This window comes from Cyprinodon tularosa, unplaced genomic scaffold (assembly GCF_016077235.1).
Source record: "Cyprinodon tularosa strain WSP-4 unplaced genomic scaffold, ASM1607723v1 ctg18, whole genome shotgun sequence".
NCBI lineage: Eukaryota > Metazoa > Chordata > Actinopteri > Cyprinodontiformes > Cyprinodontidae > Cyprinodon > Cyprinodon tularosa.
This window is the reverse complement of record NW_024038608.1, coordinates 1,812,780-1,837,463: the sequence shown is the minus strand read 5'-3', so window position 1 is coordinate 1,837,463 and position 24,684 is coordinate 1,812,780. Positions and strand designations below refer to the sequence as shown.

General features: G+C 37.3%; 1 protein-coding gene across 14 annotated transcripts in view; it reads left to right on the top strand.

Annotated features, from left to right (window-relative positions):
- The window catches only part of dmd (dystrophin), a 400,034-nt gene that overhangs the window by 284,843 nt on the left and 90,507 nt on the right, over window positions 1-24,684 (top strand). For 10 of the 14 annotated variants that reach the window (XM_038282138.1, XM_038282143.1, XM_038282144.1 and 7 more), the window contains 15 exons: window positions 2,045-2,179; window positions 10,726-10,875; window positions 13,360-13,521; window positions 15,064-15,174; window positions 16,356-16,529; window positions 16,632-16,787; window positions 16,866-17,036; window positions 17,114-17,293; window positions 17,418-17,540; window positions 17,960-18,130; window positions 18,202-18,324; window positions 18,409-18,543; window positions 20,075-20,227; window positions 21,217-21,387; window positions 23,251-23,277. In XM_038282138.1, coding sequence (XP_038138066.1) covers window positions 2,045-2,179; window positions 10,726-10,875; window positions 13,360-13,521; window positions 15,064-15,174; window positions 16,356-16,529; window positions 16,632-16,787; window positions 16,866-17,036; window positions 17,114-17,293; window positions 17,418-17,540; window positions 17,960-18,130; window positions 18,202-18,324; window positions 18,409-18,543; window positions 20,075-20,227; window positions 21,217-21,387; window positions 23,251-23,277 — 2,142 coding nt within the window. Of the gene's footprint in view, window positions 1-2,044; window positions 2,180-10,725; window positions 10,876-11,814; window positions 11,949-13,359; window positions 13,522-15,063; window positions 15,175-16,355; window positions 16,530-16,631; window positions 16,788-16,865; window positions 17,037-17,113; window positions 17,294-17,417; window positions 17,541-17,959; window positions 18,131-18,201; window positions 18,325-18,408; window positions 18,544-20,074; window positions 20,228-21,216; window positions 21,388-23,250; window positions 23,278-24,684 lie in introns of those variants that run through there. The other 4 variants (XM_038282134.1, XM_038282140.1, XM_038282135.1 and 1 more) reach the window with 2 other exon arrangements.

The following is a 24,684-nucleotide window of genomic DNA, read 5'->3' as shown; positions in this document are numbered from 1 at the left end:
ACGGTGTGGAAAAAATAACGGGTATATTTATTATCTTAAGTCTACATGAAATCTATACCCTACACAGACTAATGAAATACTATCTGTAAAATTATCTATGTAAACAAACCTCATCACTTGAGAAGGTAGGTGATGAGGACGTCGTGGAAGACATTTTGTCCCGTAACGCTCCCCGTACTGTTGAGGGGGAGAAGCGGTGGGGGGGAGATGTTCATGTTGCTGCAGTCTGGAGTCTGACCGCTAGATGTCGCTAAAAGTTACACACTGTAGCTTTAAGAAAACATTTCTATTGGTCTAAGCATTTGTATTGTGCCTAAAGTGAAGAGAATGTGATCTGCAAAGCACAATTTAAAAATAAAGCAGTTTATGAAACTCAATCTAAAAAACTGTTAAAAAAAAGCTTGAAAAAAATAAATTTTACAAAATAAAATCTTAGGAAATTTAAGAAAATATTCTTATTTTGATTCAAATTTATTTCTTCTTTACACTCCATATCTTCGTAGCAAACCCTCATCATGTTTACATATACATTTGCAATAATATACTTTAACTGTAATATGCAATTACCTTCCACTGCATTTTAATTTAGATAGATTCTGTCCAAACTTTAGTTATTCATTTTATAGTAAAACCCATCTGTATATATGCTATTGTACATAACTAAAAACCCTTTTTATAGTAATATCCACCTGTATATTATATTCAATACATATCCAGCTGTAAATTTAGTTCATAACACTAATTATCTATATATTATATTCATTATTTATGGTATTGACCTCTATACTCATTCAATAGAAACCCATGTCCTGTATTTATGGAACCATAATTTATCCTGCACTTGCTAATATTGCACTTCTGGTTAGACCTAAACTGCATTTCGATGCCTTGTACCTGTACCTGTGTAATGACAATAAAGTTGAATCTGATCTAATCTAAATCATCTGATCAGAGAGGAACAAAGTAGACTCTTTTGTTTTGCCTAATCCTAAAATATATAAGATAAAAACAAACAGAGAACATATCTTAACCATGTCTCACAATAATATTGGTTGAGTTTTGAAAGTAAGATGGATTGAGATAAATGGAGGGTAATCTTAGATGAAAACCTGGTAAAGGCAATAGAACTTCCCCTCATAATCCTAAAGTGGTGAAATTCATCTTGTGCATTCAACTCATTCTTTAGGGAGATGCCCCACTGTTTCTAACCTCTAGGTCTCTGAGATCTCTTTTGAACATACATTAATCTAGCCTCGTGAGACCATCCTGATCTCGCAAGCTTTCAAGATTTCACTCGCAGATCAGTCTGGAGACTCTCCGTTGAAGAAAATTTGGAGCCATTCACCAAACGAACGTCCAATCAGCGTTGGCTTTGAGGCGGGTTGAGGTGTGACGCAACGAGAAGCGCAACAGTTCAGTCTAAAGAACATGGCGGCTTCAGCCGATGAAACTAGCGTTAGCGTGGCTATCGAGCAAGTTTTATCGGAATTACAGAGTATTTCTTCACTGAAAGAAGAGCAAACCACTGCTCTGGAGGCTTTTCTCAGAGGAAAAGATGTTTTTGCTCTTCTCCCGACTGGTTTCGGCAAGAGTTTGATCTATCAATTGGCTCCTCTTCGTCGTCGCTCTCTTAGTACGTCATATGCTTCGTTGATCTGATTGGTTTATTTGGCCCGTCTATCACCAACATAGGCCAATCAGCTAACCAGTATTTTCGCCCCTTCCCAAAATTACTTCTACGGAAGGTTTCCAGATGTATATGCGGAGTCAGGTTAACATTAGTCGTGTTTGTAGAGAAACATCTCTGAATTATTTAGATCGAAATGTCTTTGGTTAAAATGGCCGATTCAAAGTCCAGAGCTAAATCCAGATGTAACAGTTATCAGACGGAGACCTGATATCCCGTCTGGACTGGTACTCACATTTGCTGATGATACCTTAGTGTTAACATTTGATTAGCTGCATCCTGCTGCCTTTCATACCAACATATAATCTGTATGATCTCCAATCTTCTGACTTTTTTCCTGTTTCTGTGGTTCTAAAGGAGGTCTGGGCATGCTGGTGTGAGTTACTGTCCTACTTGGAGCAGGAAAACGCCTTCCTGGATCAGCTGGAGCAGAAACTGGACGAAACGGAAAACCTACAAGGAGGAGCAGAGAAGCTGCAGGAGGCGCTGGATGTGAGTCTAATATGAGGGCGGAAAAGACTGTACAGTTAAATTAACTTCTTTTTACAAAAGATAAACGTAGGGAGATATCTTAAAAAAAATAATAAATAAATGAAAAGCTACTAAGTCAGCATTATTAGTATGATGCGCATTTTCTGGGACTGTCCTTAAATACAAGCAGCACATGGGTCATTTAAAATAGAGGCTAAATCCAACTGAAAGTGATAAATGTAGGATTGTTTTATGATAAATGCTTTATATCTTTCTCTTTTTGATCGATAAGATCAGTTTTGCTTTTAGTTAACATTTAGAAATATGCAAAAATATACTTTGTGCTATCTTTAGGTTCCACATATTTATGTCATGATTGACTGGAAATTATGTTATTAATCTAACTGGAGTTTTTATTTCCTGCCCAGGGAGCCACAATGGTTCCCCAGTGAATGAAAAGGGAGCATCGTCTCTTAGGAGTTCATGTCTGATTTCAGATATGTCTGTAGGCAGAAGTAAACAAAGGATTTTCAAAGACTTTCACCAGGCCCAGATGATTAAGCTGGACCTCGAGGGCTGCCTGACTTGCTCACACTGATCTGGTGCATCATTACAAGACAAAACATCTATTTCCTGAAAGTTGCTCTAATAAACAAGAAACACAGAAGGATAAAATATCCTGCTGATTCTTTAGGGGGGAAAAAACTAAAGCTAAACAGAAACAGAGATATTTTTAATAATGGCCTCAGAAATGCCTCAACAGCCTCAGCATATAATGAGAAAACAAAAATAATCCATTTAACCATGCAAAATAAGCACGAGTCTTATAAGCATGAAATTCAACATCATTTCAGATACAAGATATTTATTTAAAACTCATTCTATCTGAATTTCTCAGCTGAAAAAGGTTAAACCTAAAATAAACTAGCTCTTCAATCAAATGGAATGGAAACGAATATTGCCTCCCAATTTGAAGATTACGCAGATGTGGGTAGTAACTAGTTACATTTACTTAATTAACTTTTCTTTTTATTATTATTATACGTTTACATGTAGTTTTTCTTCACCGTTCTTTCTACTTTAACTTCAGTAATATATTAGTCAAATGTCGCCACTCTTACTTGAGTGAAATTTTTAGCTAAACCTAGTTTGTTTTAAACAATAGTTACCTGGGCAACAATGCACTATTATTGTTTTTGTCAAACTTGGAGTCCATTTTATGTACATCAGCTTTCTTTATATCTGATCAACCGACTGTTATATTTTCAGGTCAGTAGGTGGTAAATATAGTCACTGGAGATTCTGGGTTAGTTTGATTTTGAGTAAAAAAGTTGGTTTATAAAAGTGTTTCTTCTGCCTGAAATTTCTTATTTTTCAATTACAACATCCAGTTGTTTGAATATAGACTATAAAATACTAGAATTTGCAAATACTTTTACATTTTGGTTTGTCTTATTACATCATTTTAAATGGTAAATCACATGTTATGAGTTTCTCACCACTTGAGCTGCATTTTTACCAAATAGTTTCTTTACTCTTGAGTAATTTCTCGGTTGGCTACTTCTCAATCTTACTTGAGTTAAAATATGATGAATCATTGCTGTTCTAACTTGAGTACAATTTTTGGGTACCTTTCAAACCTCTGGATGTATTATTGCCAAAACTAACAGGGAATCAAAGCATACAGCTACACACAAAACTAATAAGAACAAAAACACAAAGTCAAAATAATTTTTACAGCAAATAGACTGGCAGGTCAAAGGAAAAAATGTTCAAGATGAAAAGACAAACAGCAGCTCATTTACTGAATCTAGAAGGGATTAAAAACTTTAAATATCAGCCTTTATAACATTATAAGCACTAACAGAGCAAGTAAAAAAGTTGACATTTAGCCGGTAAATATAGGCATTGCTAAAGAAAAAGAATTACTAAGCAAATAAAAAAACTGTGCAACAAACCGTATAGTTGCAGAGACTTCCTGGGTCTGTTGGCAGCAGTGGAGATTGTATCTAATAACAGCAGCTGGGAGGAAGGATCTGCGATAATGCTTCTTTTTGTGCCTAGGGGGCAGCCGTTCCTTTCAATTAAATTGCATTCTTAATGAATCAGTTTATTTAAATCCTGCTTATTAAACTCCTAGAAATACAATAAACAGCAAATGCTGTTTGAATATCATGGTCCATTAACCTCTAACGTTCTAAGTCGGATTCAGGAATATTTAGCAACGCTCCAGTTCCACATTGGAAATGCTGTACATTTCAATTCACTATAAGGACAGTGCAGTGCTAAGAAAGGTGCATTGATTTAAAACAGATTAAAATTAACCGATGCAAATAAAACGTAACAAAATATCTGAAAAAGGCTTGCAGCTATGTTATATTTTGAGGTTTTGGGGAGAAATTTTATTTTCACCTGTATTTCTCCAAGGTTGACACTGGGAATTCTGAATCTTTAGTGTGGTGTTGTTTTCTAATATTAGTGCCACCTGTGGCCAAAATAAGTAACTGCAGCATGCTTCAGATCTTTCTCGTAGCTCGTACTTGTACTTGACAAGGTTTTCTTTTCACTTTCACCTGACCCTCACTTTGGGACCCCCCCGGGTTAGTCTAAGGTTGTGTGGTTGAACTATGGAAGAAAAACAGTCTCATTGGAATCTGCCTTGTTTTAACACCGAATTTTAAACACTGAATTTTAAACACTGAATTCTTTTAACACCGAATTTTAAACACTAAATTTTTTTAACACCAAATTTTAAACACTGAATTTTTTTAACACTGAATTTTAAACACTGAATTTTTTTAACACTGAATTTTTTTAACACTGAATTTTAAACACTAAATTTTTTTTAACACCAAATTTTAAACATTGAATTTTTTTAACACAGAATTTTAAACACTGCATTTTTTTAACACCAAATTTTAAACACTGAATTTTTTTTAACACCGAATTTTAAAGACTGAATTTTTTTTAGATATTGAATTCCTTACTCAATTTCTATATGGTAAAAATTTACCAAAAAAAAGTCAGCTGCAAAAAAATTAACCTGCGAAAATTCAGCCACAAACGTGTTGACCTTTTGGTGAACTCAAGCCAAAGCAATCTACACTCGATAGAGTCAAGCAGCTTCTAGCCAATGAAATCAGCTCATTTGGTCACATGACACAACGGCTGCGCTCAGCATTGTTCCCGGCTGAATGAGGAGGTTTTTTTTGTTACACAGAATTACAAAACGTCAGTTAGCTACTAACAGACAGCTATTAGAGTTTTTCTTCTTATTAGACTGGGTGAAACAACTGAGCCAACAGCTCGCACTCTTACTTGACAAGGTTTTCTTTTCACTTTCACCTGACCCTCACTTTGGGACCCTCCCGGGTTAGTCTAAGGTTGTGGGGTTGAACTATGGAAGAAAAACTCTCTCATTGGAATCTGCCTTTTTTTTAACACCGAATTTTAAACACTGAATTTTTTTAACACCAAATTTTAAACACTGAATTTTTTTAAACACAAAATTTTTTTAACACCAAATTTTAAACACTGAATTTTTTTAACACTGAATTTTAAACACTGAATTTTTTTAACACCGAATTTTAAACACTGAATTTTTTTAACACCAAATTTTAAACACTGAACTTTTTTAAACACAAAATTTTTTTAACACCAAATTTTAAACACTGAATTTTTTTAACACAGAACTTTAAACACTGCATTTTTTTAACACCAAATTTTAAACACTGCATTCTAATAGCTGTCTGTTAGTAGCTAACTGACGTTTTGTAATTCTGTGTAACAAAAAAAAAATCCTCATTCAGCCGGGAACAATGCTGAGCGCAGCCGTTGTGTCATGTGACCAAATGGGCTGATTTCATTGGCTAGAAGCTTCTCGACTCTATCGAGTGTAGTTTGCTTTGGCTTGAGTTCACCAAAAGGTCAACACGTTTGCGGCTGAATTTTTGCAGCTGATTTTTTTTTTCTGGTGAATTTTTACCAGACAAAAATTGAGTGTAAGGAATTCAATGTCTGAAAAAATTCAGTGGTTAAAATTCAGTGTTAAAAAAATTCACTGTTTAAAATTTGATGTTAAAAAAAAGGCAGATTCCAATTAGACTGTTTTTCTTTCCTTTGCACCATTGAACTGGGTGCAAAGTGATGCTCTGTCCAGTGCAGGACCATTAACAAACTGCTGAGGTTTCCGAGTTGAACCTGTTAGAAACATATTTAGGTCACCAGTTCTTTTTTTTCCCAGCCTTTCATCAAATAGCTCAGTTTTAACGCCCAGAGGGATTTCCTCTTCATGCTCATCAGCTTTATCAGGTCACTGGTGACCCAGGGCTTATTAACGGCACCTTAATGCCCTGCTTTGGAGGGTTTTATCCACTCTTGTCATTTCTATGTAGCTCACAGTGCTTTCTAATCTGTGCCTCCAAGAATCCCTCCAGTTTCTGCTGTGGAAATTGATTTTAACGATGATCAGAAGGGAAATAAATGCCTGTAAGAATTTTGTACATTTTAATAGGATAAATCAAGGTTTTTATGTTTTTTTTAATCTGCAGTGGTTGGCAGTTGGAGGCTTTGTAAAAATATGTATACGCCTTAAGCTTTTACGCTTTTTGTCACATCAGATTCACAAAGACTTTAGTGTTCATTGCAGAAAAAACATGTTTAAATTTTAGTGGACCTGTAGCTTTTAGCTTTGCAGGGTTCACAGCAATCATTTGGAGGAGTTGTTGGGGTCAGAAATACCAGAAAGTCATTGTTTTAACCTAAATGCTAAACTCTTTGCAATAGAAGCTGCAAAATGCAGTCAGGGAAAAAAATTAATTTTAACTCTGACAACCAAAGAACATGTTTTGTAAATGGCCATTTAAAAACATGCAAGAAATAGAAGTTTAAAAAACATTTTATGAAAAAGTGTTTGAGAGTAACTTTTGTTTTTTCAGATTAAAAGAAAAAAAGTTTTCATAGTTTAATCTGCCCTATTTCTTCAATTTCTTCTTTCTTTTTTGATACATTTCTATTGGTCTACAGAAAAATAATGTAAAATTTGTAAAAACTTTGAAGTATATATATATACCGGTATATTGAAAATAGACAAGTCATTCTGTGAAATAAAAACACATTAGTTAAAAGTTACACTCTACCTTTTCTGATATAAATGTTTTTCAAAGCTTATGTGGATATTTTTCACATTTCAAATCATAAAATGTGTTTTTTTTTGCTTGCAACAATAATGGAACAAAGTTCTCTCCAAATATCTGCAGCCTTCCTCTGAGAGTCTTGCATCATGGCTTTGTGTCTAAATGATTAACATTTTACAATAAACTGTTTTCCCGATGTCAACAAAGACGGTAGAAAGAAAGAAGAACTCTAGATATCAGTCAGGTAAACTATTGAATTCAGACTCTTCAAAGATGTTGGTGCCTATTTTAAGCAGCAGATAGCTTTTTGACTCTTTGATTGGCTGCACCCAGTAGGAAGCACGTACGTTGCTATGGTTACCGGAATGTTTAAATAAAGAAATTAAGCATGACACAAACTTGACAGGGAATCCCCAGGAAAGCAGATTATCCATGCCAGTGTTGGATAATACTTTAAGAACCAGTCGATGGAATGAAAATGAGAAGAAAAGTCTGGCGGGAGAAACTTGATTTAGACAATATAGTAAAGTGAAACTGCAGCCTGGAGATAAAGGGATTGATGTCACCTCCTGTAACTTGGTACGGATTGACTGACATGTCGGCAGCTATTTTATCAGTGAAGGAAACATTTTTTTAGAGGGGGAACTTCGGAAATTCAATTAAAATACACTATAATACCAAATCGATCCTTGTGGGGGCAGTATTGACATTAGAAATCTCTAAATACAAAGGAAGAAGCAAATACTCAAAAGTCAGTCATTACTTTTTTCCTCTAAGTTTGCTGGAAAGAGGGCAAAGCAAAATGGACTATCTAAATAGTTATTGTTTGATATTTCTGTGTTTAATCAGCTTAATCCAAATACTTCTCTCCTGGTTTTTCCAGATTTACGTGCTTGTCCGTTGTTTATTCATGACTGAAGTGCAGCTTTCATAAATTTTCCAGTATTTCCTAACCTTATAGTTTTAAAACTTTTAATTTTTTTTTATTTCAAAATTCTAGGCTACGATCAAAACACCTCGCTGATACCAACCCCTGTATAGTTCCAAAGTGGTAAAAGTTTGGATATGTTTGGGCAGATGTTCCTAATATAGATTAAAAAAGTCAAATAAAAATATTTGTTTGAATTTTATTTTATTTGTTAAAACAAATAAAATATTTTTTTATGAATTTAAAATTTTGAGCTAATGATGACATTGAAAAGACATTTAATGCTTTTTTAGCTGTGAACCAGGAGTTGTATTCTCTGAGTTCTTAAAAAAACGTTTATTTCTATTAATTTTATCATCACAAAAGAGTCGTAATACATCTCCTTTTAGGCTTCAAAATATTTCAGGTTTGGTTTATAAGATAACAGAAAAGTTTTGTTTTGTTTCTACTGCTAATGTACTCATCAGCGCACACTTCCTCTGAAATTGCACAATTTAAAAATTGATTCCTAAGTGTTGAGTTTTCAAAAACTACTGAAGAGGATTAGGGCCACTAAAAAAAAAAAAAAAAAAAATGATTTTTACTGACTTTTTCTCAGAATTCTGAATTTGATCTCAGAATTCTGACTTTAATCTTAGAATTCTGAATTTAATCTAAAAATTCTGACTTTTTCTCAGAATTCTGAATTTGATCTCAGAATTCTGACTTTAATCTTAGAATTCTGAATTTAATCTAAAAATTCTGACTTTTTCTCAGAATTCTGACTTTAATCTTAGAATTCTGAATTTAATCTCAAAATTCTGAATTTGATCTCAGAATTCTGACCTTAATCTTAGAATTCTGAATTTAATCTAAAAATTCTGACTTTTTCTCAGAATTCTGACTTTAATCTTAGAATTCTGAATTTAATCTAAAAATTCTGACTTTTTCTCAGAATTCTGACTTTAATCTTAGAATTCTGAATTTAATCTCAAAATTCTGAATTTGATCTCAGAATTCTGACTGAATTCTGACAGCTAACAGCCATATCCGTTTTAGAGACTAAACTAGCTCTCTTGTTTTAATCACCTTCTGCTCTTCCATTAATGAAATAGCATCACCGGGAACCACTTTGGCATGTAAAAAGTTACCTAATTTCATCATTTTCCACCAATTTTTTACTGGCCCTCCCAAACGACTCACATCTTTGTCAGTGAAGCTGGGTGCTCACATCTCTTCCTTCATGGTGCCCATCTACATTAAGGTCCAAAATTTTGAGATTAAAGTCAGAATTCTGAAAAAAAGTCAGAATTCTGAGACAAAAGTAGGAATTCTGGGATTTAAGTCAGAATTCTGACTTTTTTCCTCATATACTGAAATAAAATTTAAAAATGAGTTAAGATTTTTTTTCCAGTGGCCCTAATCCTCCTTTGTAAAAAAAAAACACCCCAACCTCTGTTGTTACTATTTAAAAAAAAAAATGAAATGTATCCGGGAACCCCAGGTACATGCGCACTGTGACTTAGGGACTGTTTAAATCTGCGAATGCATACAAAGAACACACCGCCTACTAGTGGGGCGGCAGGGAAATCGTTTTTAATCTTTCAATTTCTGATGTATGAAAAATTGCTTCAAGTTTGAAGCACACAGCTTTATATAAAGAGACAATATTTTCTCTCAGCAGTTACCTTGTCAGAGACAAAACACATTTTCATTTAACAATCTTGGCTCTTAGTCGCATTAGATCCTATTCTGCAAGATCTAATTACAGCACAAGTCTGTGGCTGTTAAGTTGCTGATGAAATACAACCTAATATATAGAGAAAAATGCAGATAAAAAGTCTCCTGGGGTTTTTTAGGTGAAGTTAATTGGTGTTACTATTTCTTTCTTTAAGTATTCCTAGTTGTTTTCACTTCTGTCTAAATATGAGACTTAAAACAATTGTATATTAATATCTTCAAAAAGCTGCTGGTATTCGGGGACTCTGTTTAATATCAACACAAAAAGTCTAAACATAAGTGTGAAATAATTAAGTCAGAGGTCCATCTGAAGTAAGAATTAATTCAGTTTATTTCTGTAGTGCCAATTCACAACACATGTCATCTAAAGGCACTTTATATTTCACCAGATCATACAGTCAGATTGATTCAAAGTCTTCTATCTAAGGAAACCATTTGATTGCATCGACTTATTGACTCAAATGCAATCCCTCACGCTAAGCATACTTGTAGCGACAGTGGAGAGGAAAAACTCCTTTATAACAGGAAGAAACATCCAGCAGAACCAGGCTAAGTGTGAGCGGCCATCTGCTGAGGCCGACTGGGGTTCAAGGAGACAGAAGCAGAGATACAAAAAGCAACTATCTACATAGCAACCTTTAACATATCGATTGTTTCTAACTGTTACAGACCTTTAACATATTTCACTTTTAGTGCCAAGGGGCTACAAATACTATAAGTTGGGAGTTTTATCACACTGTGGAAGAAAATAAAGGACTGTCTTTGTTTTGTGGTGAAATCTGCAGAGCCTTGAGGTTCTTTTGCAACACCCAGAAGACAACAGGAACCAGATCCGAGAACTGGCCCAGACGCTGATGGACGGAGGGGTTCTGGATGAACTCATTCAACAGAAACTGGACGTCTTTAACGCCCGATGGGATGAACTCATGGCCCGGGTAGGAAACCGTTTATCTGCCTGCTTTTATGGGTTATAAAGATCTGTTTGAACTGCTTCCTCCTTACTAGCATTTCTGCTTACGTTTATTTAACTGAGATCAGAAAATAATCTAAATTATTCACTATCAGAGTCTGTGAACCTTTTCTTTTCCTTAAGCACATGAAAAATAAAATTTGCCTCACAGTTGGAAAGTTCAATACAGTTAAGATTTTGTACATTATTTTTAGCCAACAATGTTACAGGATTATCTAAATTTAACTCTTACATCTTTAGAATTTTACATTTCAAATGTCACACAGGTCTTTTATTGAACACTGGTTTTAGATAAATGGATCTTCACCCACCGCTGTGACTTAAAAAAAAATTTCCGCAACACATTGATGTCTTTTGATGCTTTTTAACTTAAGCCCTTAAGGTGAATTGCCTGCTGTTGTAAAGGTATATTTACCATGTAAATGCATCAGCGTTATGCACTTATTTTTTGGGAATTGGTTCAGATTCTATGGAGTTAGGATAACAGACAAAATAAAGCTTCTTGGGGATATTAATGTCATAATTAAGGGGTGTTACATATTTTTTATCTATTGTTGATGGAAATTAATATTTGATTAAAAAACTCTCTTACTGGTCTAAATTTACCACAGGAATGCTTAGCGTGTCACTCAAATACATGCATTCAATGTACAAAATGCTGCAGTTCTCCTTCTGTAACGGCAGGAGAATGCAGGTCGTATTTTACCGTTTGCCTTTCAACCCAAACCCTTCAATACGAAGCGTCCTCTTGGACACTTCTTAAATTAGCACAGCACAAGGGGCTCAGAGCTAAACTTAGATCTATTATCCCTCTGTGTAAGATTAGCACGCTCACCTGTAACCAAGCACACGCACTCAGGGTTTGGATTATCTGTGAGGTAATGGCTGCGTCTGCAAGCTAATCCCACTGACAGCCAGTGACCGGGGAAAATAGTGAAAGGAGTGAGTGGTAGGACAGCGGTCATCGTTTGGAGATCTTAGGTCGGCGCATCAAGAGACAACATGAAAGAAATACCTCGAAGTCCAACCGTCAGGAGGGTACTTTGATTTATTTTTTTAAGAAGATTAGAGGACAATTGTGTGCATTTTCTGTGTTATAGTTAGGTTTTTTGTCTCAAGAATGACTGGGGCTTCTTATAGTACACAATTGTTTCTATTTGTTTTTTTTTTAGTTCAGAGGTTTTGCTCTTTTTTAACAGGCAACAATAAGCAAGTTATGTAGTAATAAGATGGATATCATGCAAGGCTCTCTAGCGCAAAATTACACAAAAACTTTATGGAAATTTTCTGCATGTTTAAGAGAATCAATGCCTGCTGCATTGTAAATAAATCTCAGACCTTTTATCACCCATGTACTAGTATACATCCTGTCTTAATGGGGTGTTAGCAGTTATAGTGATTTGAAAAAAAAAAAAAAAAAAGACGTGTTTTACCAGTTTTATGAAATTTGACCTTTCAGTATGGCAACAGGATTATAACAAAAGTAAACAACTGTCGTATAATGTACTCCGCGGGAGCATTAAGGTCACCGCTGTTCATTCACCAGGAGCTTATATAATGTTAAACAAGCATATTTTACACTACAGGCGTGCATTGATCATCTCATGTGCACAATTCTGTGACCACGAGTACAGCTGAGCCACGAGAACAAACTTGGAAAATTGAGTGCTTCTAATTAAACTTCTTCTGAGGCTTTTCCAAAAACTGATGATGGTCTTCCAAGGTGATTGCAGATACAAATCAAAGGCTGATGAGCAACTAAATATTGTGCAACTATCTTTCCACCCACTAGGAAAGGTAAACATGTTGGCTGTTTTAATAACTGCAGCACAGCAATGCCATATTTTGTAATGCAATAACTTCAAATTCAGACACGAGTGCAGCACTGTCCGGTTAGATGCTGACGTCATCAATGACTATATTTTAGAAACAAAAGCAGCACAAACAACAGTTTTAACTGCACAAAAACTCTCAAAAGTAGACCACTTTGGTTCAATTTAGAGCTAACCAGGGGATGGTGACCTCTGGGTGGCCTTAAAAAAATGATCTGCACAAACCTGCACTGATGAAGCATTAACCGGAAGCATTTTTCACGTAGGTGGGGTGTCGACTTCATGCAGCTCAGCTGTGCTCCTGGTCACTGAATACTGCACCTGGGAAGTTTGATGCACATGTGAAGTTTATGATATCCAGGTTTTTTGTTGTATGAGCTTGAGGTGAATGAAAGTAGGCGACCTCAACACACCTGTCAAGCAATAATATACATTCATAGTTCTGTTTTGTCATAATCCTGACGCCATGTAGCGCTCTAAAACTATCCAATTCTCTGATCTTCTTTTTCATTCGTTATAACATGGCTTTAGATCAAATGTTATTCTTTTTTTTTTATTATGTTATTAAAATGATTGTACATGATGCCAGTTTTTATCGAAGCTTTTCCTTTTCCCAGGCGGCGCTCAGGCGGAAGGAGCTGGAGCAAAGTGTGCAGTGGGCCCAGGAGAACGACAAGATGCTCAGGCAGATCCAGGAGTCTCTGGCAAACACGGACCGCCACCTCACTGCTTACCTGTCTGACCACATTGATGCCCAGCAGATACCACAGGAGGCTCAGGTAGCCATGATGTACCCACAGCTCTTACCATTTTCACCATTTTTGCACTCAGGTTTGTGTCCAAATGACTGCCCATACATTCTTACCAAAACACAACCAGAAAAAGCTAAAAGTTGGGTCCAAATACTGAAAATTAAAAGTAAGCACACCTCTATGAAGAGTGTTAGATGGAGGCAAAACAAATGGACAACAAACCAGTGCAGGATAGTTTACACAAGGAGCTTAAAATGTTTACCCCATTTACACTACCCTTGAAAAACTGAGATAACTTATGGTTTGTAAATGGAAAGGAAACTGAACCGAACCGAGCTAACTGCAGACCAGTTCCAGAGGTCAGCTCGGCTCGGTTTTTCCCTGACTCAGTTCTCTGATAACAAGAGCGCATGAGCAGAACGCGTCATCTCCGTCTGGCTGCACATCCCAATTCACACTCCGTTCCAGTAGTTCTGGAGGAATTGGGGTGTGTCCTGGAAAGTCTGGAAGGAGCCACTAGAGAACTGAAAAAGAAGGAATCTGCTGTTCTAAAACAAGCTTTCTAAAGGACAGGAAGGGGAGCATCTCCAGGTTGGTTCAATATCTCCAAACCAGCTTGGATGCCGGCACCAGTTTACATCAGGTCTCTCAGCCTTTTACATCTCTTTGAACTGGAAAGGATCACCACCTATGGCTCAGGCAGGTTCTCCATCGCTCCATTGCACACAGACTCACTGACTCAGCTCTCAGAAGCACATAGAAAAAGGCTCCTTCCCTGCCTTCTTTTGATCACCAACATGCAAGAGATTCAACTGTTTTATTGTATTCTTCAGAGGCCAGGGAAACTGAAACATAATAGATTTGATTATTGTGTGTCATACATGAAACGGGAAAATCTTCAGATGTTGTCAAAATCCAAAACCAGATCTGATTAAAAAGAACAAGGCTCTGTTATTGTTTGGCATCTCTGAAACTTCTTCCTCCTTGGATTTCCTCAGAACAGATCTGGAAACTCTCTTTTCTTCACTCCAAGGTCCTAATTAAGGATGCAGCTGATGAGGACGCGCTGCCCTCAGCTTCACTGTGTCCTCGTCAAACATTGGCTTCTCCCCCTCACGCTTCCTCGCACCTCTCTTCTTCTCTCCATCCAAACACACATACACCCGCCGAACTAATCAGACAATAGATCATGAAGTAATGACCTGCAGCCATGGCAAAGTGACAGAATGGGAGAGCGTGTGCCAGGCTGACATTTCCCCCCCTCAGCCACGCGCACAAACACAGCGAGGAAGAGGAGGAAATGACTGGATTCATTTAGCGAATAAGCGCCTGATTTCTGAGGAACTGATATTTAAAACGGAGCGTGAATGGGAAGAAAGCATGTGTTTATTCATGAGGCAAACTTAAGGGCTTTGCCTCTGGGTATCCTTTAGCATGGTCTGCCCCCTGGTGGTCAGCAGGGGGAAGTACATTAACCAGCTATTTAAACTTCATTGGTAGGAGCGTTATTAGGAGCGACCTTGACTGGTTTCCACTGAATTTCTAAGGTTGAGCTTCTGTGTGTAACAGAAAATCCAGACGGAGTTGAATGTCCATGAAACTACTCTGGCAGACATTAGAAAGAAGAACCAGGAAAAGGACCCTTCGCAGAGGCTCATGGGACAGATTGACTTAACCCAGGTAAACTTGAAAAAACAGATTAAATGTACCTAAAATTAATTTGCATGAGGATTTTCTCATTTTCATACCTTCTGCCAAATTTGTTAATTTTTCATCTAACAGCAACTTTATTAGCATTAGTATTTCACTGGAATATCTGCTGATTGACTACTATTGTCTGATTTTTATTTTTTTATTTTGAAAGATCATTACTAGTTTGTAGATTTACTCTAAAACGTTAAAAATAAAGACACCAAATTCCACTGCAGCCAACATCCTTTATAAATCAGAAACCATAATGGGTTTAATTTAATCTTTGCATCTGTAAAAGCCTGAAAGGTTTGTTATTTCTGGGGATGCTTTTCCTTAACATAGAGGAAAAAGTCCATCAGTGTTTATAAATAGATTGATGGAATAAATTACTTAAAAGAAATCCTTGACACTTCCAAAACTTGGGAATGGGTTAGAGGTTCACCCTTCAGAGAGAGGCACTAAAATGGTTTGGATTAAGGTTGATTAAGTTAGATGGGATCTTATAATATTCAGATAAAATCAAGAGAGAAACTTGGGCAAGACTTGAAAATTGATTTTCCAAAAGGAAATAACAAGATATCTATTTCCTAGATGATTAGCAAAGGATGTTTGGATTTCTAAATGTATTTTAGGAACTTATCATTTTAGTATATGAACTTCAAAAGATTTCTGGTTTGGGAATAAAGCAAAATATTTAAAGTTAGAAACATTCAGGATAAAATGCAGGTTAATCATGAGGCGTATTTACCCCCAAAGGTGAGTTCTTAGTGACTGCTGTGTCGACATGAATTAGTGTGGTTTAGGCGACTACAAATGCAGAGATCTGATTCCCACTTTTATTTACATGAATTAACATGATTTTCTTTTGTTCGTTAATGGAAATACTGTAAATCTGCATTTCAAAGGGAGTTTAGTTTTCTGCCAAGTACAAATTGAAAATCAGTCTGAGAGTTTAGCCACTTTAACGCAGGTTATATGAGCAAGAAACTGTTATGAATGAAGATAAACTGATTAAGGTAGGTTGATTTTAAGGGTACACACGCAAACTTCATCAATAGGACATCGATAAAATCTTAATATAATTCATATAAATGTTGCTGTGTGAATGTTATGACAAAATGTTAACAGGTTTTTCAGTTTAACTGATGGGCTGTCGTGTGTCTTCCTAGAAAATGCTGGCGGACGTCTGGACCAAGTTCTGTTTCTTTCAGAAACCGGCCAACTTCGATTCCCGTCTGGCTGAGTGCGAGCGCGTCCTGGCCGGGGTCAAAGGTCAGGTGGGGTTGCTGGACATCCGCAGTGTGGAGCAGGATGTAGTACAGTCCCAACTGGATCAGTGCATGGTAGGTAGCGGCCCTGCAGGTGGAGAAATTGGCGAGTGAATGGGGATTAGAGTCGGGGTGTGTTTTTTCAGCCGGCTGTCGTTTTTCATTTTGCTTAAACAGAAGCTGTACAAGATACTGAGTGAAGTAAAGGGAGAGGTGGAGACTGTGATTAAAACAGGTAGACAGGTGGTCCAGAGACAGCAGACGGAGCAACCTAAGGAACTGGACGACAGAGTGACCGCTCTGAAACTGCTCTACAACCAGCTGGGGTCACAGGTATGCAAAAACACACAGAGAAACATGTTATCCTGTAACTACGACGGATGTTGCTTCCATTTTGTTCTGTCTGCTCAGGTAACAGAGAGTAAATTGGAGCTGGAGAAGAGTCTGAAGTTATCCAGAAAGTTGCGTAAGGAGCTCAATGGGCTGACGGAGTGGCTGGCTGCGACTGACGCTGAGCTAACCAGGCGCTCAGCTGTGGAGGGCATGCCCGGCGACCTGGAAGCTGAAGTCACCTGGGCACAGGTACGGCAGATCTTTGTCACAAGCATATGGATGAAAACCAGTGCTAACTCTCCTTCGTCTGCATCCTGTCCTCATAGTCAGTCCACAGTGACATCGAGAAGCGTCAACCACAGCTGCAGGCGGTGGTGGAACTCGCAGAAGCCCTAAAGGCTGTGCTAAAAGGCCACGGAGGCCTAGTGGACGACAAAGTCAGTCTGTTGCACTGTAACTGGATCGCAGTCACATCCAGAGCAGAGGAATGGCTCAACCTGCTGCTGGTCAGAAATAAACATCCTAATCTATACTATGTGTTTATAATTCAACTAAGGAAGTTGTTGCTGTTGGAGGAAAAATGCTCAAACTTTCAATCTTTCTTTTGTTTTTTGCTTTTCACCTGCTTAGGATTACCAGAACCAGATGCAGAAGTTAGACGGACAGATAAAGGAAGTGAATGAATGGATTGACGGAGCAGAGAGAAAGATGGATGAGATAGATAATCAGGGGCCCAATGATGCCGTGCTAAAGGTTGTGATCTTTGAATAATACTCAAAATCTCCTCTTTGTGTCGTACACTGTCAGGGGGAAGTTTGTGGACTAAAGGAAATCTTTTTTTTTCATAACTCTTACTAGATATTCACTAGTTCATTTATTTATGAGGCTAAAGATTTGAATACCTAATCCAATCATGTGGATCCGTGGCCGTAACAGTTGAGCTGCTACTGGTCAGGCTCTAGAGGTAATTTGTGTTAATCTGGACAGCTAAGCTCAAAGAATGAAGCAAGTTATGCCATTGCCAAAGGAAATCCCACTTATATCTACAGACTTTTACCTCAGTGATATGGTCCAAGAATGGACCAAAGAGAACCAAATCTCAACACTTGATACTTTACATAATAATAGAACTTAATGGTTTAGAAACGTGACTGCTTGTTTATCTCCTCCAGGTGTTGCGTGCAGAGCTGGAGCTGACTAGAGGGAAAATGGAGGAGGTTAGGGATTTGGCACAAGAGCTGATGTCCACCAGAGGAGAGAACTGCCAGGCTCAAGTTAGACCCAGAATGGATCAGCTCAACCAGAGATTTGACATCATCTCTCAGAGGATCACCTCTGGATTGGTAGGGACTACTACAACAGAAATCTCTTTTGATCTAAAAAGAAGTTTCAAACTCTAACTCTGCTTCTGCAGACGGCAGCATCGGCAAGGGAGCTTGAACAGTATCACAGTGAAGTAAGGGTTTGGCTTGAGCTACTGGAGGAGGAGGCCAAACAGGGAGAGAACCTAAAGGAGGAGGACTTCCAGGAAGACAAGGTTTCTTTCTGCCAATAGAACAGACGTTTTTAGCCGGTCTAGTCTTTTGAATGCACCTTAAAGGTTGTTTGTTTCTTTGTGCAGAATTGTGAAGAAGGTGCAGTGCAAGAGTTGCTTTTGAAAGGAGAGAACCTACAAAGGAGAGCCCCTGATCGAGACAAGCGAGAGCAGATAAGACTGAAACACAACCAGCTCAACAGCAAATACAACACCGTAAAGGTAACTCAACATGCACAACTGAGACTTTGTCAGAGCTACGAGACACCATGAGTACTTTCTCTGGATTTAGAGATTTTCTTTTGAGAATTTACCAGATACTTTCTAAAATTATGGAACTTAATGGAGTTACTTTCGTGGAACTTCTCATGTTGCCTCGCAGAACTTTGAGGTTACAGTTTGCAGACTTTAGTAATTAGCATGTAGGTTACCAACCAATCCCCTAAACTCGGTAGTCTTTTTTCCCTAAATTGGAGTTTTCTTTTGTAGGACTTATGACTTATTTTATTGGGAATTACCAGGTGATCTCCAGAATCACACTCCGCAAATCTCCAAGAATCACTTGAATTTTATTTTCTTGCTCTCATGGTAATGACCATTATGTGAGACCAGTGGCTACTTTTTGGAACATGCCAAATATTTACCCAAACTTTGTGGTTATGAACCAATAATTTACTGGTAACTTTACCTGAATTCTCCCAGACTTTACGGAACCTTCATAGAACAAAGTACATTTTTGGAAAATCACCATGAGAATACTCACCAGTGTTTGAGAAAAATATTCATACTTTCAGAATAAGTTCAGGCAAGTACCTGATGTGTTCAAGAATATAATCTTCAGGGCCTGGTAAAGTAGCAGGAAAGTTTACTAATTTAATGAAACAGTTCCAGACAGGGAAGCTGTCATGGAGCTGAAGTATAATATTACTTAAAGAAAGGGCTTGACCAGTTCCACATTGCATTTATAGTCATGATTAAAGCAGTATTGTTAAATTAGGAGCTACAAGTATCTTTCCTCAAGAGTTCTTCTGGGTCTAATGCCCTTATGCATATATATATCTGAACACAACATACAATTAGAGCTGAAGAAACAGGAAAGAAAATGCTCTAAACTAGATGGAAATAGAATAAATATCCTTCAACCAAGAAGAATCCAGTTAAATTAGAGTATTTGTCTCTGCTAGAAATATATGTAGATTATTGCCTTTATAGCAATGCTGACTATACTCCAAAACTAAAGTGTCAGACCAAATAGTAGTGCTGGGACTCAATTTCCACATGTTGCTTGCAGGCACAGAGAGCTGCCAGTAAATAAGATCAGCTGTCAGGAGCTGCTGGTGTTTACCAAAGTGGTAGTCTTGGACCAAAGCCAAAGGCTACCGCCTAGATGGGGTGCTGATACCTCTGTCCTTGATTTTTGAGTCCTGATCAATCGCTGTCGTCCCATATGGATGACCATTAAAGTTTGCCTTAAACTCAAGCCGTTTCCTCAAGTTTATTGATGGTTGGTGTGACAACTCCAATAAAAGTAGAAGGGACCCTTGAGGTAGGCGCAACTGACAAATGAGTCGTTCAAAAAACGGCTTCAGGAAAAGGAGTCCATTGTCTCAGACCTCTGAGACGCCTTTAAATACAAATGTCTTTCAGCAGGGTTGAGTTGTTGCTTTTCATTTAAAGGACAAATTTCTGTTGCAGTAGTGGCATTAAAGGAAAAGACTATTGAATCTCTCAGCCTGCATTTGTTGGTCTGTAGGATCTGCGTATCCTGAGGAACAGGAAAGCTCTGGCCATCGCTCCCCAGTGGTACCAGTACAGAAGGAAATCCCACGACCTGATGGCCTGGTTGGATGACATCCAGCGCAGCGTCGACCAGCTTCCTGACCCTCCTGAGGGAGAGCGGGTCAAGGTGAAACCACGTTCAGAAACATACTACACACTTATTACTCCCAACCATTAAACCCTTCATAGATGTTTGTTCTCTTCTCACTCTTCTTACATGTTCTGTCCCACATCTTTTTAATGTTTTCTTGCTAATTTCTGTTTTTTTCACCTTTAAGACTAGCTTTAGACAATAGTTGACCTTGAAAAAAGGAAAAACAGATTCAGACTCTCTTTTTAAATAATTTATTTAAGACCGGATTAGAGCAGAGATTCTCTTGACTTCAATATGTTCTTTGTTCTTATATTTGCTGAATATTTTCTCTTTTTTGCTCTGTGCCTTTGATAATTTCTTTATTAAAACACTTTAACCTTGAACATGTATGCTCAGCGAACTCGGAGGAAATCAGCTGGTGTTGGTAAAAAAAAAAAAGACATAACTCCCGGGTGTGAGAACTTGGACTTCACCGATTTTCCAGCAAACCTCCTGACTTTATATTTGTGTCTTTCCCTTTCAGACGATCACTATGACATTTCGCTAAGCAGAAGTGTTACCTGCTTGCCGTAGACTCACCTGTCATTTCCACAACTGAGATTTCCCAATGCCTGTCTGTGTGTTTGGCCATCTCTCTGTTCTTCAACCTTACCATACACCTTCTTGCTTCTTCTGAGCCTCTCATACAGAACTCACCCCTCTGTATCTGCCAGGAATTGTACTTTTTGTGAAAATAAAGTCTTAAGTCAAAGTAATTTTTTTTTTTTTATTGATTAATAACCCACATATTATTTGGGCCTACATTTCTCCTTCTACTTAGTGACATCTGTGCTAGTGGCTAAATAAATGTATTTTCTTTTTCTACATTTATTTCTTCTCCTGATTATGTAATGTCGCTTTGTGAGTTGTTGTTTGTGCAGAAATTTGTTTTTTTTTTGAGCACATCTACATGCCTCTTTGTGCTTAACCCGACCGGGTCCCAGCCAATGGCCAGTGACCTTTCGGTTGATTCTGTCCAATAGGAAATTGGCTCAGAGTTCGACAAGAAGAAGGAGGAGCTTAAGGAGGTGCAGGGCTTAGCCAATCAGCTCTCAGAGGCTGGAGCCGGCAATCTAGTGGAGCCCCGGCAACTCCAGCTCAAAACCCGCTGGGTTGAGGTGGAGGGCAAGTTCATTCCCATCAAAAGACGATGTGTGAGTCTCAATAGGCACTGCTTGTACATCTGTAGTACTAACAAAGGTTACTGTTCAAAATACTAACTCCTAAAGCCTCTGTGTTTTCATTGAAAGCACAAAATAATATTTCAAAAAGCTTGAAAGCTTAGCAAACCATAAAACCCATTTAGAAATTCATTTTGAAAACTGTAGGTTGGCTTTCATCCTAAACCATTTAAAATGTAACTAAAAATTACCTTTGGAATTAAAATGTCATTAAAAACAGTCAAGCTTTTAGAAAAATCTGATTAAATATGGCTGTCCTGTAAATAAAAAAACAATTAATAACTTACATAATTTTTGATGCTCAAAACGTGTTCGGTTTGAACGCACCAGAGGTACTGAACTTACTGAGCCATCTCAGCCTGAATAGATCAAAAGTCCATAGATACAACTTTTTTTTTAATCAAAAAACATAAACTGTTCAAATAATAATACTGCTAAAGAACATCTAGAGTGGTTTAGGAGAACTGTCAATCTTACCGGGAAAAAAATATATAAATAATTGTTTTATGAAGTTTATCGGGTCCAAAATATTTACTTCTGGTTACGATGCAAACTACGAAAGGAAAGGATTCTGCACCAATAGTAAATGTTCGGGTTATAGTCAAATTAGAAAGAGCTTAGGCGTAACCAGAAGTTATCATTAGCGGGCCTGGCAACCAGCTTGCAAACGGTACGGGTGAAACGAGACAGACAGGCGCAAGTGCGCCACTTACTGGCTGGGAGGAGTTAAACCGGTAGCTATCATCTTTAAGAACTAATTTAAATGAGGCATAAACATTTTTATGGTGCCCACTGAATGTCTAAAAAAGTCTTATTTGTTGCCAGTCATTCTCTATACTTAGCCGCTAAAATCATCACAAAGTTTAACCGATATCCAATTTAACCTAAACATGTTCAGTGCACATCTATGAACTTTCATTTTGGACAATTGTTGTTTTTAACCTTTGTGTGAAAAGTCAAGCTAAAAAGTTTTCACTTGACATCTTTTATAACAGTAACTGTCTTAATTTAGATAAAAATTTAATGAAATGCGTCACCCATGTAGCCAAGATGGCGCCCAGACTTAGCCTCACCAACAGCAACCATGTGGATAACAGCGCATAATGAAAGGCCATGAAACCAAAGTCTATGTTAGGATTTTTATTCTAATAATAGGAGTGAGATTTGAACCTTATGTTGCATAAACCCTTTTATTCCCTTGTTGGGGGAGAGGGGGGGAATAATGGCATGCATAAAGTAAGAAAATAGACACTTCCTTAATTGAACTGTCTTTATCCTGGCCCAGGAACAGACTGAAGATGCTTCACCAGAGAGACATAAAAAGGATTCGAAGCTCATCTTAAGCAAACTACTTCCAAATAAAATTAAATTTCAGATAGAAGTGTTAATTAAAAGTTAATTTAGTAGGGCATGGGTGTTATGTTATACCATATTTCATCTGGAAGGCAGGATAGCGTCTAAGCTACGGGGAACAAGGTGTTCTGCTTTGACAGGAGGAAAGGCAAAACTAATAACCTAATAATCCATTATAGCTAATAATAAGTCGTATTAAATATTAAATTTAATATTTATTGTTCAACTCAAAGCAATATATATATATATATTTATTTATTTTTTACTATGTTATCTCCGAAAACAATCACTATCAGGCCTTTACTATGAGAGCATCAGTTCTCTCCCTTCAAAAAATGAATTTCCAATTTGCTTTACTCGTGTTTCTTTGCTATCATTCTTATTCTACATGTCTTGGGTGTACCTGTGATGCACACTCACATGTCTTATTCTCAATGGTTGCTTTGTCTGGATTTGTGTCGTGCATGCCTTCCCCTCTGGCAGTTTGCTGATCTTCTGATCACAGAACAAGTATGGCTTCCGTGAGACCCAAACATCCATCCTTCCATCCACCACATGTCCTTCACACCACCGGGTGTGAGATGTTGTAGAGTACTTGGAGTGAAACTCATCTGAATGGACAGATTCTATGTATTTTATGATGAATTCCTTCAAGGAATCCAAATCATAATGTACCCTCCCTGCATATGGTTCTCTGTCTGAGATTCAAATTCCAAACCTGCCACTCAGTTTAGTCTGACTACACACAGTGTGGAAAGCTATTATCCATTTTGACAATAACATTTAAAGAAGGGTCTGCTTCATTTTAAGGTGTGGCTGTAGGGTAACTTAAACTTCAACAGGGTTTGATTCTTGAATTTAATTGTTAGAAAACATCTAATCATGCAACTGACAGTATTTTCTATAATCTAAACAACATATAGTATACCTTTAAAGAAAAATGTGGACGAGCGACAGTTCCTACTTGCAAGGGTTCGCAAACATAAACATCTGTTGATTTTTACCCATAAATATCAATACTATTGAGAGATTTTGAGCAACTCTTGGAAAGAAATATCTGTGACCGTGGATGAAATGAAAAAGGCTTTGAAAAATGTTGGAAACAGCCTTGTTGTCTTCTTCTACATGTCGTGTGGTGTTGTAAGCTTGCAATCTGTGCCCTACATGGCATCCTAGGGCTGACAAGAGTGGAAACCACATGGATTTTAATGCCAAACTGAGGTGTGTGAAGCGTAACCCAGCCTTAAGATTTTTTTGAGATAATTAAGGGGTCTGTCAGCTCACCCTGCTTTCTAAGGCTGTAAAAACACACCTTTTACTTTGTCCCACCGGCCAGGTTGCAGTTCTAGGGCATTGTTCTCACACTGCTCTATGGCATTGTAAGGCCATTGATATCAACAGCCACTTTTGTAGAACAATTTTAGATTTTGGAGGTTTATGACATGGCGAAGCCAACAACAGTGACTGAAAACCTTTATTCGAGGAGGAAAGGAAGAGAAAATGTGAATCACATCGATATTTTGTTTTTAGATATTAGTAGTTTAAAGTGTACTAAGATTAAGGATGAATAATTGATAATAGGTTTGCATTTGAATGAAACATTAATATCTTTAATGGGCAAAAAGATAAAAATATAGCTCACAAAACTTGAGATAATTCTTAGTAAACTAAGTCAAGGTTAGGAATATGTATTATATATAAAATTTTAGCAGGAAATCGATTCAAAATCTTATACAAGAAAATAAAAACATAAAAGGTGGGGTCCGTTGCTGTGTCATAATGGTCATTAAATAAGTATTGAAGGTGAAGAAATAGAATCCAATTATTCAAATGATAAGATGATGATTTAAAAAATAAAGTTAAACTAATAATGTTCTGATAGCTCAGTTAAAGGCCACTCTACAGGTTTGTTTTTTA